The sequence below is a fragment of the Nicotiana tabacum genome, chromosome 23, assembly GCF_000715075.1.
Source record: "Nicotiana tabacum cultivar K326 chromosome 23, ASM71507v2, whole genome shotgun sequence".
Taxonomy (NCBI): Eukaryota; Viridiplantae; Streptophyta; class Magnoliopsida; order Solanales; family Solanaceae; genus Nicotiana; species Nicotiana tabacum.
The window spans coordinates 14,923,876-14,940,409 of record NC_134102.1 but is presented as its reverse complement, the minus strand read 5'-3'; the positions used below and the strand labels follow the sequence as shown (position 1 = coordinate 14,940,409).

Below are 16,534 nucleotides of genomic sequence, written 5' to 3'. Positions count from 1 at the left end.
AGATAAGTACAGATGTCTCTGTACCGATCCGCGAGACTCTAATAAATCGGCTTGTAACTCATGATACCTACGAACCTAGAGATTTGATACCAACTTATCACGACCCAAATTTTCCCTCCGTATAATGTCGTGATGACACCTAGTCTCTACGACTAGGTAAGCCTAACATCTGCGGAATAATGAAATGAAAAACATAATTTTTAACAACTAACTGTTCAACAATACACAGCAATCCCAAAACCCGAAACATCGTGAATCACAAACTACAGAACGAAAATCTAGTGTCTCTATACATCAGAGTCTATCAAAAGAAAATACAGAAGATAATGGACCTGGGGAAGAGTAGAAGGGGACTCTGAGGTCTGCGGACGCGGCAGATATACCTTGAAGTTTCCAAAACTATCCCAACTCACTGATAATGCGGCTGATAAGGAGCACCCGGATCTACACACGAAAAACATGTGCAGAAGAGTAGCATGAGTACACCACAATCGGTACCCAGTAAGTGCCAAGCCTAACCTCGGTAGAGTAGTGACGAGGTCAGGTCCGGGTCCTACTGGAATATGATAATAAAGCAAGGCAAAAATGAAATATCGCAGTAAAATTAAGACTGAAATTTAACAAGAAAGATTTCATAGAAGGTAACAGCTCAATACACAGAGATAACAACAGGGAATCTCCCGAGATACCGTCTCGTAGTCCCAAACGTAAATGTGCAAGAGAATCTCTCGAAATACCGTTCCGTAGTCTCAAGTAAATAGCGACTCATGAATGTTGCCGACAGTAGCAAAGAGTCCCAATTGCATTCGTTATTGTTAACTCGGAAAATAATAACTCGTTAAACTATATATTTTTCCAAGAAGCTATATATGAGTGCATTTTTGATAGTGATGACTTCTACATCATATCGTATGGACATGCAAGTACAAAGAGTTGTTGCCGACATCTACAAGTTTGCACATCATGAATTTTGCATGTATTATATTACCATGAACCCGAAGTCAAAGTACGGTGATTGTGATATTATCCGTAACTTTTTAGAAGATGAGTTCTACATTTATTTTGATGCAATAATGGAAGAAAATATAAATTCTTGTTGATACTCTGAAAATGATATTATGTTAAATGATTAAGAGCCTATTTTTATGGAAATAGGTTACGATTTAATGATAACAAACACATCAGAATCACTCGACACAATTCTAAAGTTTCGAGAAAGTTGGCCTATAAATTTTACACTATAAAAATAATATAATCTAAGTAATAAATATATACAAACATTAAATTTAAAGTAGGTAGTGCTTGCTAACCAAACAATCTTTTGTGTCACCAAACAATCAGACAACTGCCCTCTAAGAAGAAGAGAAATCTTTTGAATGTCTACAAGACAATTGTTTTTACTTCTTTAGTTGCTTTAGTTGCAGTAGTTCGCAACGACAAGACAGAATAGTTGAAATCTTTGAAATAAATTTGATTGACTGAATCATTTAATGGGTTCATTTTGGTGCAAAGCACAAAGAGTTATATAGTACTTATATCTATTCCTAATAGATTAATAGGCAAATGTATACTAGTAATTTACACATCCTAACATAAAAGTTATTTTCATTTTATTGTTGCTAGAACTTTTTGTCTTTGTTGGCCTCATTACCTTTTTTTTCTTTTTTTCCAACCACTCGCAATTAGTATTTTTATGTTTGTTTTGCCGTATAACACATAATCATGGAATTAAATTTAAGAATTCCCGAAATTGGAATTTGAAGTCATCTTTTTTTTTTTTTGCTCAATCTTATGTTTGATTAAGGAGGACTATAATCAAAACATGCTAAACATAATCTTTCACATGTTATATGCAGCTTTATGAAGTTTAAGAATTAAGACCATAAATCATACTCGAAAGAAAAACAACAAAAATTAATGTATATATGATGTATCAAAACATTTTTGTTTCTTTCTACTTAAAACCTCAACGGTATATTTTTAAATGGTGTTTATATTTAACTACAACAGTACTGCTGGATTAGTTAACATCAATATTTTAAATGTCTCTTCGTTTTTATTGTGCATGATTAATTTTCGAACATCACGATGCTAATTTTTGTCATAGATATATGAGATAATTCTTGAACATAAAATTATCATATACGGGGCACATTTATCCATGTTAGGTTAAAATATAGTTTTGTTTACCTCAAATATTAAAGAAGGGAAGCCTGGCTAATATTTAAAATCACAGAGAGATCTGTTACACGTAAAAACCTCCGGGGAGGTCTGATAAAGTGTCCTTTTTTTAAATATTAAAGAAGAATTTTATTTACACTTCTAAATTTATTAAATATAAGTAACCTAAGATGATTTATAAGTTACAAAAGATAATTAACTTTAAACACAAGAGATCTTAGAACAAAAGAAAAGAGAATATTTATATAAAGAGCGAGATTATCTTAGAAAAAAACAAAAGAGAATATTTATGTAAAGCACGAGATTATTAGTAACCCAAAAAACTAGTAATAAATTGCTAAGGATCATTTACTTTGGACATTGAAGATCTTAGAACAAAGCAAAAGAGATAAATTTATTCAAGAAAATGGTTAATAACTGAAAAGATTTATAAATTGAATGAGAATAAAAAATTAGACAAAGGAAAAAAAATCATAAGTTATTATCAACTCTTTTGTAAATTGCAAGAGATAATTTACTTTATTCGTAGGAAATCTTAGACAAAGGAAAAGAAATCATAAGTTATTAGTATCAACTTTTTTGCTCTTCATCTAGCTTCCTTTGGTCATCGTCGGCACAATCATCATACGAACCAACCGAAAAACTACTTCTACTACACCTCTTCTCAATCGTCGATGTTTGCACGACTGCCTTATCATCTCAGCTACTCTATGTTTCCTCTTTGGTCGAAAATGACAGCTCATGTACTTAGCTGAACATCTAATGTCCCTAGAAACTTTAACATACCGTATTTTCACTGGATAATAATTCAGTTTTTTGTTAATATCAGTCAACAATGCCTCTGCCTTTTTCGAATGAGCCTCAATTTTCTCTAGTCGTTCCTCAACATGTGTTAAACGCTCATCAAGTTTAGCACCAGAACTCAATCCACCAAAACTAGAACCCAGCCTATCAAAACCAGAAGTAGCAATACCAAAACTATTCTGTGTCGAACCCAATCCACCAAAACTGTCATCTAACCCATCAAAATGAGAAGCAGTATCTTGCCAATCAGAACCCATCATAGGTGTCTGACGTGCAAGAGATAATTAGTAACTTAAGAGCATAAATTGCAAGAGATCATTAGCATTAAACATAGAAAATATTAGAACAAAACCAAAGAGATCATTTATATAAAACACGAGAGATCATTAGTAACTCGAGAGATTTATAAATTGCAAAAGATCATAACACATGAGATTTTAGAAAAAAGCAGAAGGGATTTATATAAAACACACGAGAGATCATTCGTCAGGGACGGAGCTAGATGGTAAGGTACGTCGTACGGGTTTGGGTTCAAATCCTATATTTATGTTAAGAAAAACCATAAGATATGTACAAAAAATGAATTTAGAACCTAGTTACTAACGCTTGAGGTTACTACCCTAATATTTAGAACTCATAAAGTTTAAATCTTAACTCCACCTTTGTCATCCGTAACTTAAGAGATATATATTGGGAGAATAATCACAACCCAAAAAATGTAGATGCATGTTAACACAAGCAGGAATAACAACGAGAAGGTGGAAAACAATTGAATTATTCAAACAAATAGAAACAATTGACTGCATACCTGACTTGTATGCACAGGAGGCTGAGGAAGTTGCCCTTGCAGCGGAGACGAATCAGGCTGGGGAGGATTATTGGATATAAGAAAGAAATTTATGTGCTTCTCAACCGAAAGCAGTTTCGAAAGTTGGATCGTGCTTGTTAAGCTGCAATAATAGCACAAAGTATTCCAGCTTTACCTTGAACACCTTGAACTTTTCAATTTTCTCATGTTGGGGACACTGAGGAAGAGAATCATGCAGAAAAACAGAAAGGGAGGAAAACTTAAGAAATGGCATAAAGAGACAAATAACAGAGTTAACTAGCCAACACTCTATGTTTTAATAAAATGTTGATATAAGTGCTTTTTAAAACTCAGATATATCAAACCCTTGTCCAGTGTCCACAGAACTAGGGAGGCCTTGATCTCTTCCCTTAAAGGAAAAGAGACTAACATCAAAATCACATCTATACCACAGTAACTACCTAGATATGTGCAAATAACTCCTTTCACGCTGCCCACCACCACCTCTACTTCACAATCATACACAATACTTCAAAGCTGTCAAATGACAAAGATGTAAGAACACGGGCGTACGCAGAACTTTTTGTAAGCAGTGTCGTATTTATATAAATAAAATAAATAAATATTATTTAATATCATTTTCCTACAAGTTGAAAGTCATGACCCAATGGTTTAGTTGAATATTATTGCAAAGGGAGGTATGTATAGGTTCAATTTTCCGTAGCCTCAAATTTTTAACAAAAATGCTCGCTCAAAGATGTTCAAAAAATAGAATGTCTAGGTCCAGCCTCGAGCCTACGAACTTTACAAACCCAAATATGAGCTTGGCCAGTGGATCATGAAATACTCTTTGCTAGGAAGTGGTGTCATTACTATATATTGTATCGTTTTTGCAGAATATTAGTACGAACATTCAGTATTTTTTTCCGGCGAAGCGGTGTCATCCACCCATTTGCATCTGCCCCTGTGTAAAAAATGAAGACAAACTAAGCGCACTACACTGTATTCCAACAATGGAAATACTTTTTCTCAAGATGACAGGGAAGGAACAAGGATGCAAAAATGAGAATTTAGAGTTTTGATCTTTCTGCAGCAATTCTCAGTTAGATAATGTTCTAAGATTAACTAAGGGCATCTTTAGAAGTTTGTACACCAAATATATAAGTGCCATAAAAAATATGTACAATGAACAATCATAGGCATGAGAAAAATGGAAAGACATACAGAGGAATTTCCAATAACGGTAGGTTTATCCAAGGAATTTGACATCAGTACTCCTTTACCTAATTATGGATGAGCAAACCAACAGAATTTAAGATGCAGTACCATGGTGCATGCTACTTGCAAATGACAGTGTGTTAATTGACGAAATTTGCGAGTGAGTCGGTCAAAATCTGAAACTACAGTGAAGCACTTAGAGGGCAATGGTTTCAATATAAGAAAGAAAGGCATTGCGAGTATTATCCCCATAAAACACTGTATGATGATTGAAGGTAGTAAAAGAGATGATTTCGACTTAAAATCCATTAAGGGTAACTAGACCAAATTTCTCTTGGCATCAATGAAAACTTGGCTAAAAAAGGGAACAAAATATATAAAATATTCATATAAGCGATACCAACTAGTCAGGAATAAGGCTTGATTGTTGTTGTCACAGTTACATTGGGTTAGCTGTTTGCCAAGAGTTCCTTTATTTCAGTTAGACTTGTATGCTTGGTGAGGATATATTGAAATTTTGAGAACCTGTAATTTGTCTATACTATTCGAATGAAATGCGCCTAAATATAACCGAGTGGATATAAATGATTTGTATAGCCTCGACAAGTTGGGATTGAAGTTGGGAGTGAATAGAACTATGCACATCTACAATTATATCAAAATTTAGAAAATCCAGAATGATGCACCACACAGCTGGTAGAATTTCCTCCAGAAATGATAATAATGGTAATAAAACGCTGATGACACACCTGCTGCATTTCAGAAGCAACTTTATGGTATAGATCATTGAGTTTTGGTAAATACATCTCCTTCATAGACTTGATCTGCATTACAATTTTCATTAAGTCGACGATATAAGTATCAGGACTACAATCCCGTGTGGATAAGTAATAATTAGATCAACTGTACTATGCAGTAGAGAACAAACTAGAGAATCTTAGTAAAGAACCTTCAGATGAAAAGGTTAAAATTGAAGTAGAAGAGGAAGAATACAACTGATTAACCAATACATTTTGCAGGATTCAGCATGTGAATGGTAAAATAAGTAACTGAGCTGTACTTCCTTTAGCTTCGTGGTACACATTTCGGCTCGCATCAAGGGGACAAGTTCCATAATGTGATCAGAGACCAGCCCAGCCAGGAAAAACATAGGGTAGATTAGAATATATATTTTTTTTCCATAGCTAGTTTGGGAGATATAATATGGTCTAAATAGCAAGCATCATTTTTTTTAATTTTTCCCAAATATTCCAGTTTACACCTTTATAATAAATGAAGCAAAACGAGGGTAAACAATGGAAATAAGGATATAGTAGGCTTGACAAGTAAAAAATGATGGTATAGAGTATATAGAACATGTTGATGATATATATGTTTGTTCTTGGAGAACTCAAAATACCAACTTATTCATGGCTGGTGAACCAAGACGGGGATTTTAGAGAAGGATAGAGGGGCGCGACCTATTATCGACCAAGTTTCGAAGCCAGAAGCATCAAATTTCTAGATTATAGAAAAAATATTGAAGAAGTATACCAATTAAAATAGATGAACAGATGTCTTTTCTCAGATAACATCTTCTTATAACCATATATTCAGGTATATACTTCTTGCATGAATAGGTTTACCCTTCAAAATAGCAATAAAGAAATCTTAGTTGTCGGGAACTAAAGCAAAATTGGGAACATGCCATGAAAACTTTGACACGAACTTACAGACATATTACCTCATGAATTAAGATAATAGATCACAGCATTCAACTACTAGTGTTTTGTAACCAATCAATCGTATCAAAAAATACTTCACTTCTCAATTATGCCAGTAGAAAATATAAAGAACTTCTAGTGCTTGTGAAACTAAATTTTCTTTTTAATATTGGACCGCGACGGGGTATATAGCCGACCCCAACTTGCTTGGGGTTGAGGTGTAGTTGTTGTACTAGTACTTCTCAATTGAGAATATATCAGTCTCTAACAAGCTACCAGTTAACATGCTCGATTTTCTATTTCCTCTACGAACACCAATACATAAAGTACCTTGCCGAAAGGGATATGACCATGAATTTAGCTGAACACTTATTTTGGTAAACCTCCTCCATTACTCCATCAATCACAGGAAAAATTTCAGAACATTCAGCTATTTCTCATATTGTTATAACCAGCCAGTTTATCAAAATTTCACATCACTTTTCAATTGCCAAAACATCAATTGCCAGCAAGTCACCTGTACTTTCCTCAGTTTTCAAAATCTTGTGCAAATAAAAATACCATTGCAAACAATACCTTTTGGTAAACCTCCTCCTACCAACCAGCTCCATTTGCATTTCTCGTCTGAGCTGTAGGATCTACAGATAAAAAAAACAAAAATTGAGGATAGCACAAATATTAAAGAACGTGAGTCCTTACTGCATTAAAATTTCAGGCAAACTTTGGGACAATGTTTGATGTTTCAGGTATATTAATTCATTTTAATTTCCATCCAAATGTACTTGTCTAAGAAAGTTAAGTTTCCCACATAGAAAACATACTAACAGTTATATCTTTAATCTATACAATTATAAAAGTACGAATCTCCAACACAAATTTTGATTACCTTTTGAAAGTGCATTTTGTGTTGGATAAAACTGTAATTACAATTAACTTTTAAACTTTCACTTTTTTCTTACTCCCTTTCTTTATTACCGAGAAATCCCCAAAGCCAATGGCGCACAGTTCGAAACTTGATGGATAATAGGTCGTTCTCCACTTAAATACCAAGATTTTGTCTACATCGGGTTCGAGTCTGCAACGTGCGCCTAATCTACACATCACAAGTTCGCTCTTACCACTAGACCAAGGACTTGGGAGCTTCATTATTTTCTTATAATCCTAGAAAGAGAGTGAATTTTTTTTTCTTTGATTGGTTAGAATGAGTGATCTTTTTATGATAAATTAAATAAATTTCAATAATGTTTTGAGCCAAAATGCGCCCGTATACAAGAAGTATACCAAAAAAGTAGAAAACCTACAAAAAGACATGATTTTCCATGAAAGACACCCAATCTTCTATACAACAAGAATTTCATGGGTGCACCAAAAGAAAATAAGGAGAGGCTACTCCTCAACTTAACAATATTCATATCTATCCCTTCAAAAGCTCTCATATTTATTTCTCTCCAAATAACCCACATAAGTGCTTGTAAGGCAACAACCCATTCCTTGGGCCTTCTCTTCCTTTTCCTGAAAGCCAACTATACAATGCTCCCTTTACTGTGCTTGACATCACCCATTGTACTCCGAACCTGATACCACTGATAGAAAGAATCAAAGTGCAGAGAAGAAAAGAAGCTAACAAAAGCAGAAATTGTATTAACTCTCCCAATGATGCTCCTAGAGCTGTGCTACAGAGTATATAACAAGGAAATCATTCTCACAGCTCAGTCCACGTGAAGGTGGCTGAGCTGGCATAACAAACTTCTCATACCGACTAGAAATAAAAAGAAATAACGGACTTAATATGTAAATATGATAACTATATTTCTGGGCTAACTGTAACTACACATAAAAGAGAGCCCACTAACTAATACTCTTCCAAGGCCCAAAACTCGTATCAGTAATCCCCTGTCGACAACTTCCTTGTCCTCAAGGAAGGAAGTCTGGGAACCTGATCTTGATCGTGTTAGCATCTTCCCACGTTGCCTGGTCTTCTGACATTTGATCCCAATGAATCAACCATTGAGCCACAGCCTTATTTCCCTTCTGTATCAATCTCCTTTCCAACACTTTATGAGGGTGAGGGCAATAGGGACTAGCAAGGTTAAGCACTGGAGGATGAGAAATGTGAGCTGGAATTTCATGACAAGGTTTGAGCAACGACACATGGAATGTTGGATGCAGCATAAGCTCAGCTGGAAGAGTTAACTTGTAGGCAACTGACCCCACCTTCTGCTCCACCATATACGGACCATAATACTTGGCAGACAGTTTGTTGAAATGATGTTGAGACATGGTAACCTGCCGGTATGGTTGAATCTTCAAATAGACCCAATCCCCTACCTTGAACTGTCTATATGTTCTATGTTTATTGGCCTGATTTGTCATCCTCTGTTGAGCTCTAGTTAGATGATACTTGAGCAACTGGAACTTGAATTCTCGAGTGACCAAGCTCCTATCCACTTCTTCCACTTCAGAGTCTCCAGCTATGTAAGGGAGATGCAAGGGGGGAGGCTGCCCATACAATGCCTCATAAGGAGTGGTGTGAATGGAAGAATGAAAGTTGGTGCTATACCACCATTCTGCAAAAACCAAGTATTGTACCCAATCTGTTGGCGAGTCGGAGCTGTAACACCTTAAATAAGTCTCCAAACACCTGTTGACCACCTCTGTTTGGCCATCGGATTGTGGATGGTAAGCTGTAGAGGTGTTCAAGGTTACTCCTTGTATTGCAAACACCTCTCTCCAAACCTTGCTAGTAAAAATTGGATCCCTGTCACTTATAATTTCCTCTGGCATCCCATGTAATTTGAAGATATGTTCCATAAACAACTTAGCTATATCATTAGCTGTATATGGATGAGAGATGGCCATGAAGTGTGCATATTTTGTAAGTGTGTCTACCACCACCCATATCAGTGACTTGCCCCGAGACTTAGGTAACCCTTTGATGAAATCCATGCAAATACTTGCCCATGCAATTGAAGGAACCTGCAATGGCTGAAGCAGACCTGGGTAAGCAATGGTCTCATACTTGTTCCTTTGACATACATCACATACCTTCACATGAGCTGCTACATCTTCTCTCATACCCTTCCAGTAGAAGAGTGCAGACATCCTTCTATAAGTACTATCTATCCCCGAGTGTCCTCCATGAGGTGAATCATGCCACAATTGGAGTATTTCTTTTCTCAGAGCCACATTTGGTCCAACTACCAGTTTACCATGTCTTCTGAGCTGTTTGTGTATGTAAGTGTACCCTTTAACCTCTGATCCAGGCTGCTGCAACTGTTTGATTAGTCCCTGAGTGTCAGGATCATTTTCCCAACTCTTCATAATATCATGCAACAATTCAGTCCTTACTGTGGAAAGAGTTATAGCGGATAATTCAGCAACAGGTAGTCTAGATAAGGCATCAGCAACTTTGTTTTCCTTCCCCTTTTTATATTCAATCTCGAAGTCAAACTGCATCAACTTTGTCACCCATTTCAACTGAGACGCCGTGTGTAATTTTTGTTCCAACAAAAATTTCAAAGCCTTTTGGTCTGTTCTAACAAGGAAGTGTCTGCATATCAGATATTGACTCCACTTGGTCACTGCTAGTACCAAAGCCAGTAGCTCTTTATCGTATACTGATAATGACTGATGCCTAACTGATAACCCTTTACTTAAGTAGGCAATTGGCCTCCCATTTTGCATCAAGACAGCACCAATCCCCACATCACAAGCATCAGTTTCCACCACAAAAGTGATAGAAAAATCAAGCATAGCCAGCACACGTGCTGTGGTAAGAGCCTTCTTCAACCTTTCAAATGCTTGAGTAGACTTTTCAGTCCATTTGAAACTATCCTTCTTTAAGAGGTCAGTCAATGCTTTGCTTATCACCCCATAACCCCTGATAAACCTCCTATAGTACCCAGCCAACCCCAGGAATCCCCTTAATTGTTTGATATTGCTGGGTAGTGGCCACTCTGCCACAACCTTGACTTTCTTGGGATCTGTAGAAACCCCTTCAGCCGAGATATAGTGACCCAAATATTCCACATTTGTCGCAGCAAATACACACTTAGAATTCCTAGCATATAGTTGATGTTGCCTAAGTATTGTGAAAGTTACCCTGAGGTGTTGCACATCTTCCTCCACACTTCTACTGTAAACTAATATATCGCCAAAGAAAACCAAGATGAACTTTCTAAGTTGCTCCCTGAAAATGTGGTTCATCAAACTCTGAAAGCTAGAAGGGGCATTAGTCAGTCCAAAGGGCATGACTAGATACTCAAAATGACCAGAATGTGTTCTAAAAGCTGTTTTGTGAATATCATTAGGGGCCATCCTAATTTGATGGTACCCTGACCTTAAATCAATCTTAGAATAAATTTGAGAATCGCCTAATTCACTTAGCAGCTCCTCAATAATAGGTATTGGAAACTTATCCTTAATTGTGATTTGGTTTAATGCCCTATAATCCACACACATCCTCCAACTCCCATCCTTTTTCCCTACCAAAACCACTAGGGAAGCAAAAGGGCTACAACTATGTTGAATTAACCCCTGATCCAGTAGTTCAGCTACCACTTTTTCTATAACATCTTTTTGCATGGAGAATACCTGTAAGGTCTGCTATTCACAGCCTTGGCTCCCTCCTGCAATGGTATCTTATGGTCAAACAATGCCCTGGAAGGAGGAAGTTCCTGGGGCTCTCCAAAGAGTTCTGCATGCTCCAACAAAACTGCTTGGATTTCTGCAGTTTCTTGGGTTTGAGAAGTTTCCCCTTTCACATTTGAACTATCATTCTCCATTGGAACTGCTTTAATCATAAACAACCGAACATCTCCCCCTTTGATATTTTGTAAGGACTCCGAGTCAACCATCTTCAACTGTGGTGCCATTCCCTGTAATGCCACCAATCTCCCTTGATACTCAAACTTCATAGTTAATTTTTTGAAGTTAAACATAATATCTCCCAAGTCACTAAGCCGTTGGATGCCCAATACCATGTCACAACTTCCTAATGGTAATAAGAGGAAGTCTGCTTTAAACACATTGCCTTGCAAAGCCATTCAAGTCCCTTGCAGACCTTGTGAACCTGTATTGAATTGCCATCAGCTAAGCTAACTTCCGTGGGTGGGCATTGATCAATCTGCCACCCCATGCTCTCCACCAAGTCATAATCAAGGAAATTATGTGTATACCCACTATCAATTAGGATGTTAAGTTATCTTTTATGGCAATAACCAGTAACCCTCAAGATTTTGTACTTCTTAGAGCCATTAAGTGCTTGAAGGGATATTTCACATGCCTCAGCTGATTCATCCGGTTCCAAGACATCCTCTATAATAATTCCTTATGTACTCTCCTCTTCTAGTTCCAACAAGAACAAGTGTGCCTTGGCTTTACACACATGTCCTGGTTCAAATTTCTCATCACAGGCATAACATAAACCCTTAGCTCTTTTCTCACTCAACTCTGCAGGGGACAATCTTCTCCTCCTTACCTTGGTATCTACTGGCTTAGGTAGATGTATTTCTGGGTAGGTGATGGGTTTAGTTTGAACATAAGTGGGATTGGCTGTAGCAGTAGAACTGGTGTAAACAGCTGAATGCTTCATAGCTCTTGATTGCTTAAGAAATATGGATTCCTGCAACCTCGTCAAATGGTAAGCCTGGGGTAAAGAGAAGGGGTTATGAATTCTGACTGCATACCCTAATTCTGGCTTCAACCCATTCAAAAATATACTTATAGCATGGTTAGGATCCAAGTTCAACCTAGTCATAGCTCTATCAAACACCTCTTGAAATTCCTTGACACCCCCTATTTGCTTCAGTTTCACCAGTTCTGTCATTGGATCATCATATTCTGCCCCAAATCGATCAGCCATAGCAAAGAGATACTCCTCCCAAGTAGGAAATGGAAGATGTGCTTTACTCCTCATATATGCTTGATGCCACTGAAGCGCAAGATCATCAAAGTGTATAGATGCCACAGTGACTTTTAGATGAGGTGGGACCTCATCTAACGAAAAATATTGCTCCACCTTATACCACCATCCTTGGAATCCCTTCCCATCAAACTTCGAAAACTCTATTCGTGACAATCTGGTAAGGGTCTGGTTATTTGGTAGAGGTGGAAGAGTGTTATATGGAGTTGAGTGGTAATAATGATGAGAGGGGTTAGGTTGATACAATGAATATGGGTTATATTGAACTGGGTTATACTGATAGGTCGGATTTTGTGGGTATGAAGAATAGGGGTTCAGGAAGGGTGAGGTATATGGTGGTAGCTTGTGGGTAAAATAAGGACTATGCATGGGAGCTGAGATTGGATTGTAGACTGGCTGAGAACTAGGGATCTGGGTAGGGGTTGGTCTCTGGAATGAACGATTGGGCAAATTGGGGAGAGTGAATTAAGATGGCATTAGATGAAGTCTGGGAATTGGGAAATGGGAAGGTTAAAGGCGACAGATTAATGGGATCTAGATTTGGCTTTGAGGTTTGTTGAACTAGAGTTTCTGGAGGTTGAATTGAATTACTAATATTGGAGGATTGTTGTAGGGAAGAAGCATTGTGAGTACCTAACAAACCCCCAGGTCCGGTGGTCGGAGAATAGAGCTCCTTCGACCCTCCCATCGGCGATGCTTGCTGCTTGTCTTTACCCATGATATGATTGTTACCAATAGTTTTTTTCAACTCACGGAATATACTCTCATGCACTGATTCGAGTTGGTCTTGTCGCAAAGCTATGCGGTCAAGACGATTCAGAACCTCCAACATCTCGCCTCCCATGGCAGAATACCCCTGAGCAGGAAAGTGCTCTGATACCACTGATAGAAAGAATCAAAGTGCAGAGAAGAAAAGAAGCTAACAAAAGCAGAAATTGTATTAACTCTCCCAATGATGCTCCTAGAGCTGTGCTACAAAGTATATAACGAGAAGGTGGCTGAGCTGGCATAACAAACTTCTCATACCGACTAGAAATAAAAAGAAATAACGGACTTAATATGTAAATATGATAACTATATTTCTGGGCTAACTGTAACTACACATAAAAGAGAGCCCACTAACTAATACTCTTCCAAGGCCCAAAACTCCTATCAGAATTTCCCACTATAACCTCGAGGCGACGAGACAATTTTAAAGGAAATGATTGACATCTTCACCCCACCCCCACCCCCTTTCCTTGTACATGAAACACCAACTAACACAAACAACTTGCCACTTCCTTAGATTCTGTGCCGTCAATATTATTGTATTGAATTTTTTAAAAAAATTTTAATGAATGCTACGGGTATCTTCTTTCTCAAATGGAAGGTGGAACTAGATTTCCAGTACAAATTCCATTTTGCTTTGTAATTTCAATTAAACCTACAATTCTCAAACCATTGCTCTGCCAAAACTGATTCGGAATTACTAAATGAGAACTTTGGCTACGTCTTTTACATTTACAAGACAAATAAACAAAAGTATATAGTAGTATTAAATCATTGACAAAAGAAAAACAAGTACAAGTTGCAAGCGATAAAGGAAATTACATTTCAATCCGCCGGCGGGAGCTGATAGGCCGGTACCTTCACCACCACCACCACCACCACCACCACCTCGAGCCCGAGCCCGAGCCCGGGCCTGAGCCTTCCAGTTATTCCCATCCATCTCAATTTTGATCTAATTAATACCTCTTTCCCTATTGAAAATCAAAAAAAGAGGAACCAATTCTCAAAATCACATTATTTGTTTATATGAATAGAGAAATAGAGAAACTATAAAAGGGAAAGACAAAAACGAATTTTGCTATATAAATATAAAGAAAATAAGGAAGAAAAACAAAGAGAAGAATTTTTTCCAACTGTTTTCGCGCGCTTTTCGAGGAATTAGTTGAGAAAAGGGATACGTTGTAGGTCGCAAGTTTTTTTGGTTTGTGCTAAAAATATGTAATGTCTGATGTCTCTTCTAACACTTTTCATTTACTCCTATTTAAACTATAGCCACTTTTGTGGCATGTAATTTACATTTAGTCGTAACTTAAACATATCGTAAGCCTAGCCACAAAATAATCAAGCGGTATATATGACCTCTTGTATTTGTTGTTTTGCTAACGATAAGTAGATATTTGTTGTGGCCTTAAATATATTTTTCTTCTTGTATGCGTCAAGAGTTAAAAGGTAATTAATCTAAGACAATTATTACCTTATTTAAAATAGTAATAAATTTTACGAATTCAAAAACACATGTCAAATATAACAACACATTTTAACTTTTGCTCGAAAGTTGAATTTCATCAAACTTAAATTTGGCTGACCCTCACAAGCAAAGAGTACCATCTTTTTTTTCTGACAAGAATAACAGCCTTGAGAATTGATTAAATTTAAAAGCTTCCAATTGGAAGTACCAAAATTAAAGTAAAAGGATATAAAATAATCTAAAAACTTTCGCACAAAATTGAACATACTTTTGCTTTTACATATTTCCAGTGCAATCAATAGCTTCACATTTGGCATTACAAACTAAAAGCTACTTAATTTCTCATTTTTTATTATTCCCCGATATATAAAAGAAAATTCATCTCCAAATATCATATATGTGATTTTCAGTCTCTTAGAAGGAATTTGGTTCTGGTTTAGTCAACTTGTTTATTTTACTTCTAATTTAATTAAAGTGAATGATATTTTCCTTAACAAAATGAAGGTTTGGACAAAAGCAAACAGTAAAGTTCTGCAATCTAACGAAGCAAATCTGAAAAGACAAAAGGAAATCTATAATTTTTACTAAGGGGTCGTTTGTAATACATGGACTTTATAATGTGGGATTGTAATGCAACAATTAATTAATTATACGTTTGGTTTCTTATACGAAAGATGGGGTAATAGGGTAAAGTTTAAAATAGTTTTTAAACTTCATAAAATTAAGGGTGTTGATAATGGATTTCAGGGAGCGATTACAGGTAATTTTATCTTTTGGTGTTTAATCCATGTATTACTATTCCATGTTATAAGGTATAAAATAAAACACCAATTGGTATATTAAGTAGGCGTTTGGACATGCATTCCAATTTTTTTTTTGGAATTTGGAATTTCACTAAAATTTCAATTGAAGATGAAGTTGCGTTTGGTTATAATTTTTGCAACATATTTGGATGTCTTTTTTTTCAAAACCATAAAACATGATTTATACCCACAACTTATAAATAATATCAAAACTACCCCAATTTGATTATCCTACTTGAAATAAACAATCAAAATACTATTGTTTAACTGTTATCATATTCTGCTTTACTGCAATACACAGAAGATGCAAAATCAATATCACATTTTCTAATTCTACTAATACACAGAGAAGGAATTTAAGCCAAAAACAACATAAATATGAACAACTGCTGGGGTTATTTTATAAATTTTAAAAATACAGGGTAAAATTGTAACACTAAAAACTAGCAAATTCCCATTTTCAATTGAAAAACTGGTCAGAACCAGTTTTTCAAATTTGAAAATGGATTTTCAACTGAAATTGGAAAATTTGGTAAGAATGGGATAACCAAACATTGGTTTCAAAAAAAAAATTGGAAAAAAGGAAAAAAATTGTATGTCCAAACGGGCTCTAAATTATACCAAGATTAGCTATACATGATTCAAAATACAAACCATGGCAATACCAAAATATATACCATGATCATTTCATCACATCCCTTAAATCAAACGACTCCTACAAGCATTTTCAAACAAGGTTAAATTTTTTATGTCATGTTAGACATGTGTATAGGTTACTGCCAATCCATTTTGAGTTTAACTGATATATACACTGACATAACAAAAAAGATAATCAAACTACCAAGTCAACAACAACAA

The 16,534-nt window shown here is 36.1% G+C and overlaps 1 protein-coding gene across 16 annotated transcripts; it reads right to left on the bottom strand.

The window, feature by feature from the left end:
* Positions 1-308: 308 nt before the first annotated feature.
* LOC107776888 (uncharacterized) lies at positions 309-14,650 on the bottom strand. 16 transcript variants are annotated; one of them, XR_012706209.1, is made up of 7 exons: positions 14,228-14,650; positions 7,291-7,352; positions 5,761-5,835; positions 4,705-4,757; positions 4,255-4,330; positions 3,969-4,010; positions 2,596-3,850 (listed from the first exon to the last, which is right to left on the bottom strand). XR_012706209.1 is itself a non-coding variant. In XM_075246904.1 (7 exons), the coding sequence occupies exons 5-7, from the start codon at positions 4,065-4,067 to the stop codon at positions 2,772-2,774; spliced, it is 636 nt and encodes a 211-aa protein (XP_075103005.1). In that variant the 5' UTR covers positions 4,068-4,330; positions 4,705-4,757; positions 5,761-5,835; positions 7,291-7,352; positions 14,228-14,631; the 3' UTR covers positions 2,596-2,771. The 16 variants fall into 16 exon arrangements, 6 of the variants coding, with proteins under 6 accessions (XP_075103005.1, XP_075103007.1, XP_075103003.1 ...); XR_012706207.1 differs by having other exon boundaries at positions 2,596-3,251; positions 3,794-3,850; positions 4,255-4,757; positions 14,228-14,645; XM_075246904.1 differs by having other exon boundaries at positions 2,596-3,251; positions 3,794-3,850; positions 3,969-4,330; positions 14,228-14,631.
* Positions 14,651-16,534: the final 1,884 nt, after the last annotated feature.

Coding starts and splice junctions, on each gene's coding strand:
- LOC107776888 (XM_075246902.1), bottom strand. CDS start 5,826: ATGAAGGAGATGTATTTACCAAAACTCAATGATCTATACCATAAAGTT. Junction 4,011..5,760: donor TTGCTTCTGAAATGCAGCAG/GTGTGTCATCAG, acceptor TCTCTTCCTCAG/TGTCCCCAACATGAGAAAAT. Junction 3,851..3,968: donor AAAAGTTCAAGGTGTTCAAG/GTAAAGCTGGAA, acceptor AATCCTCCCCAG/CCTGATTCGTCTCCGCTGCA.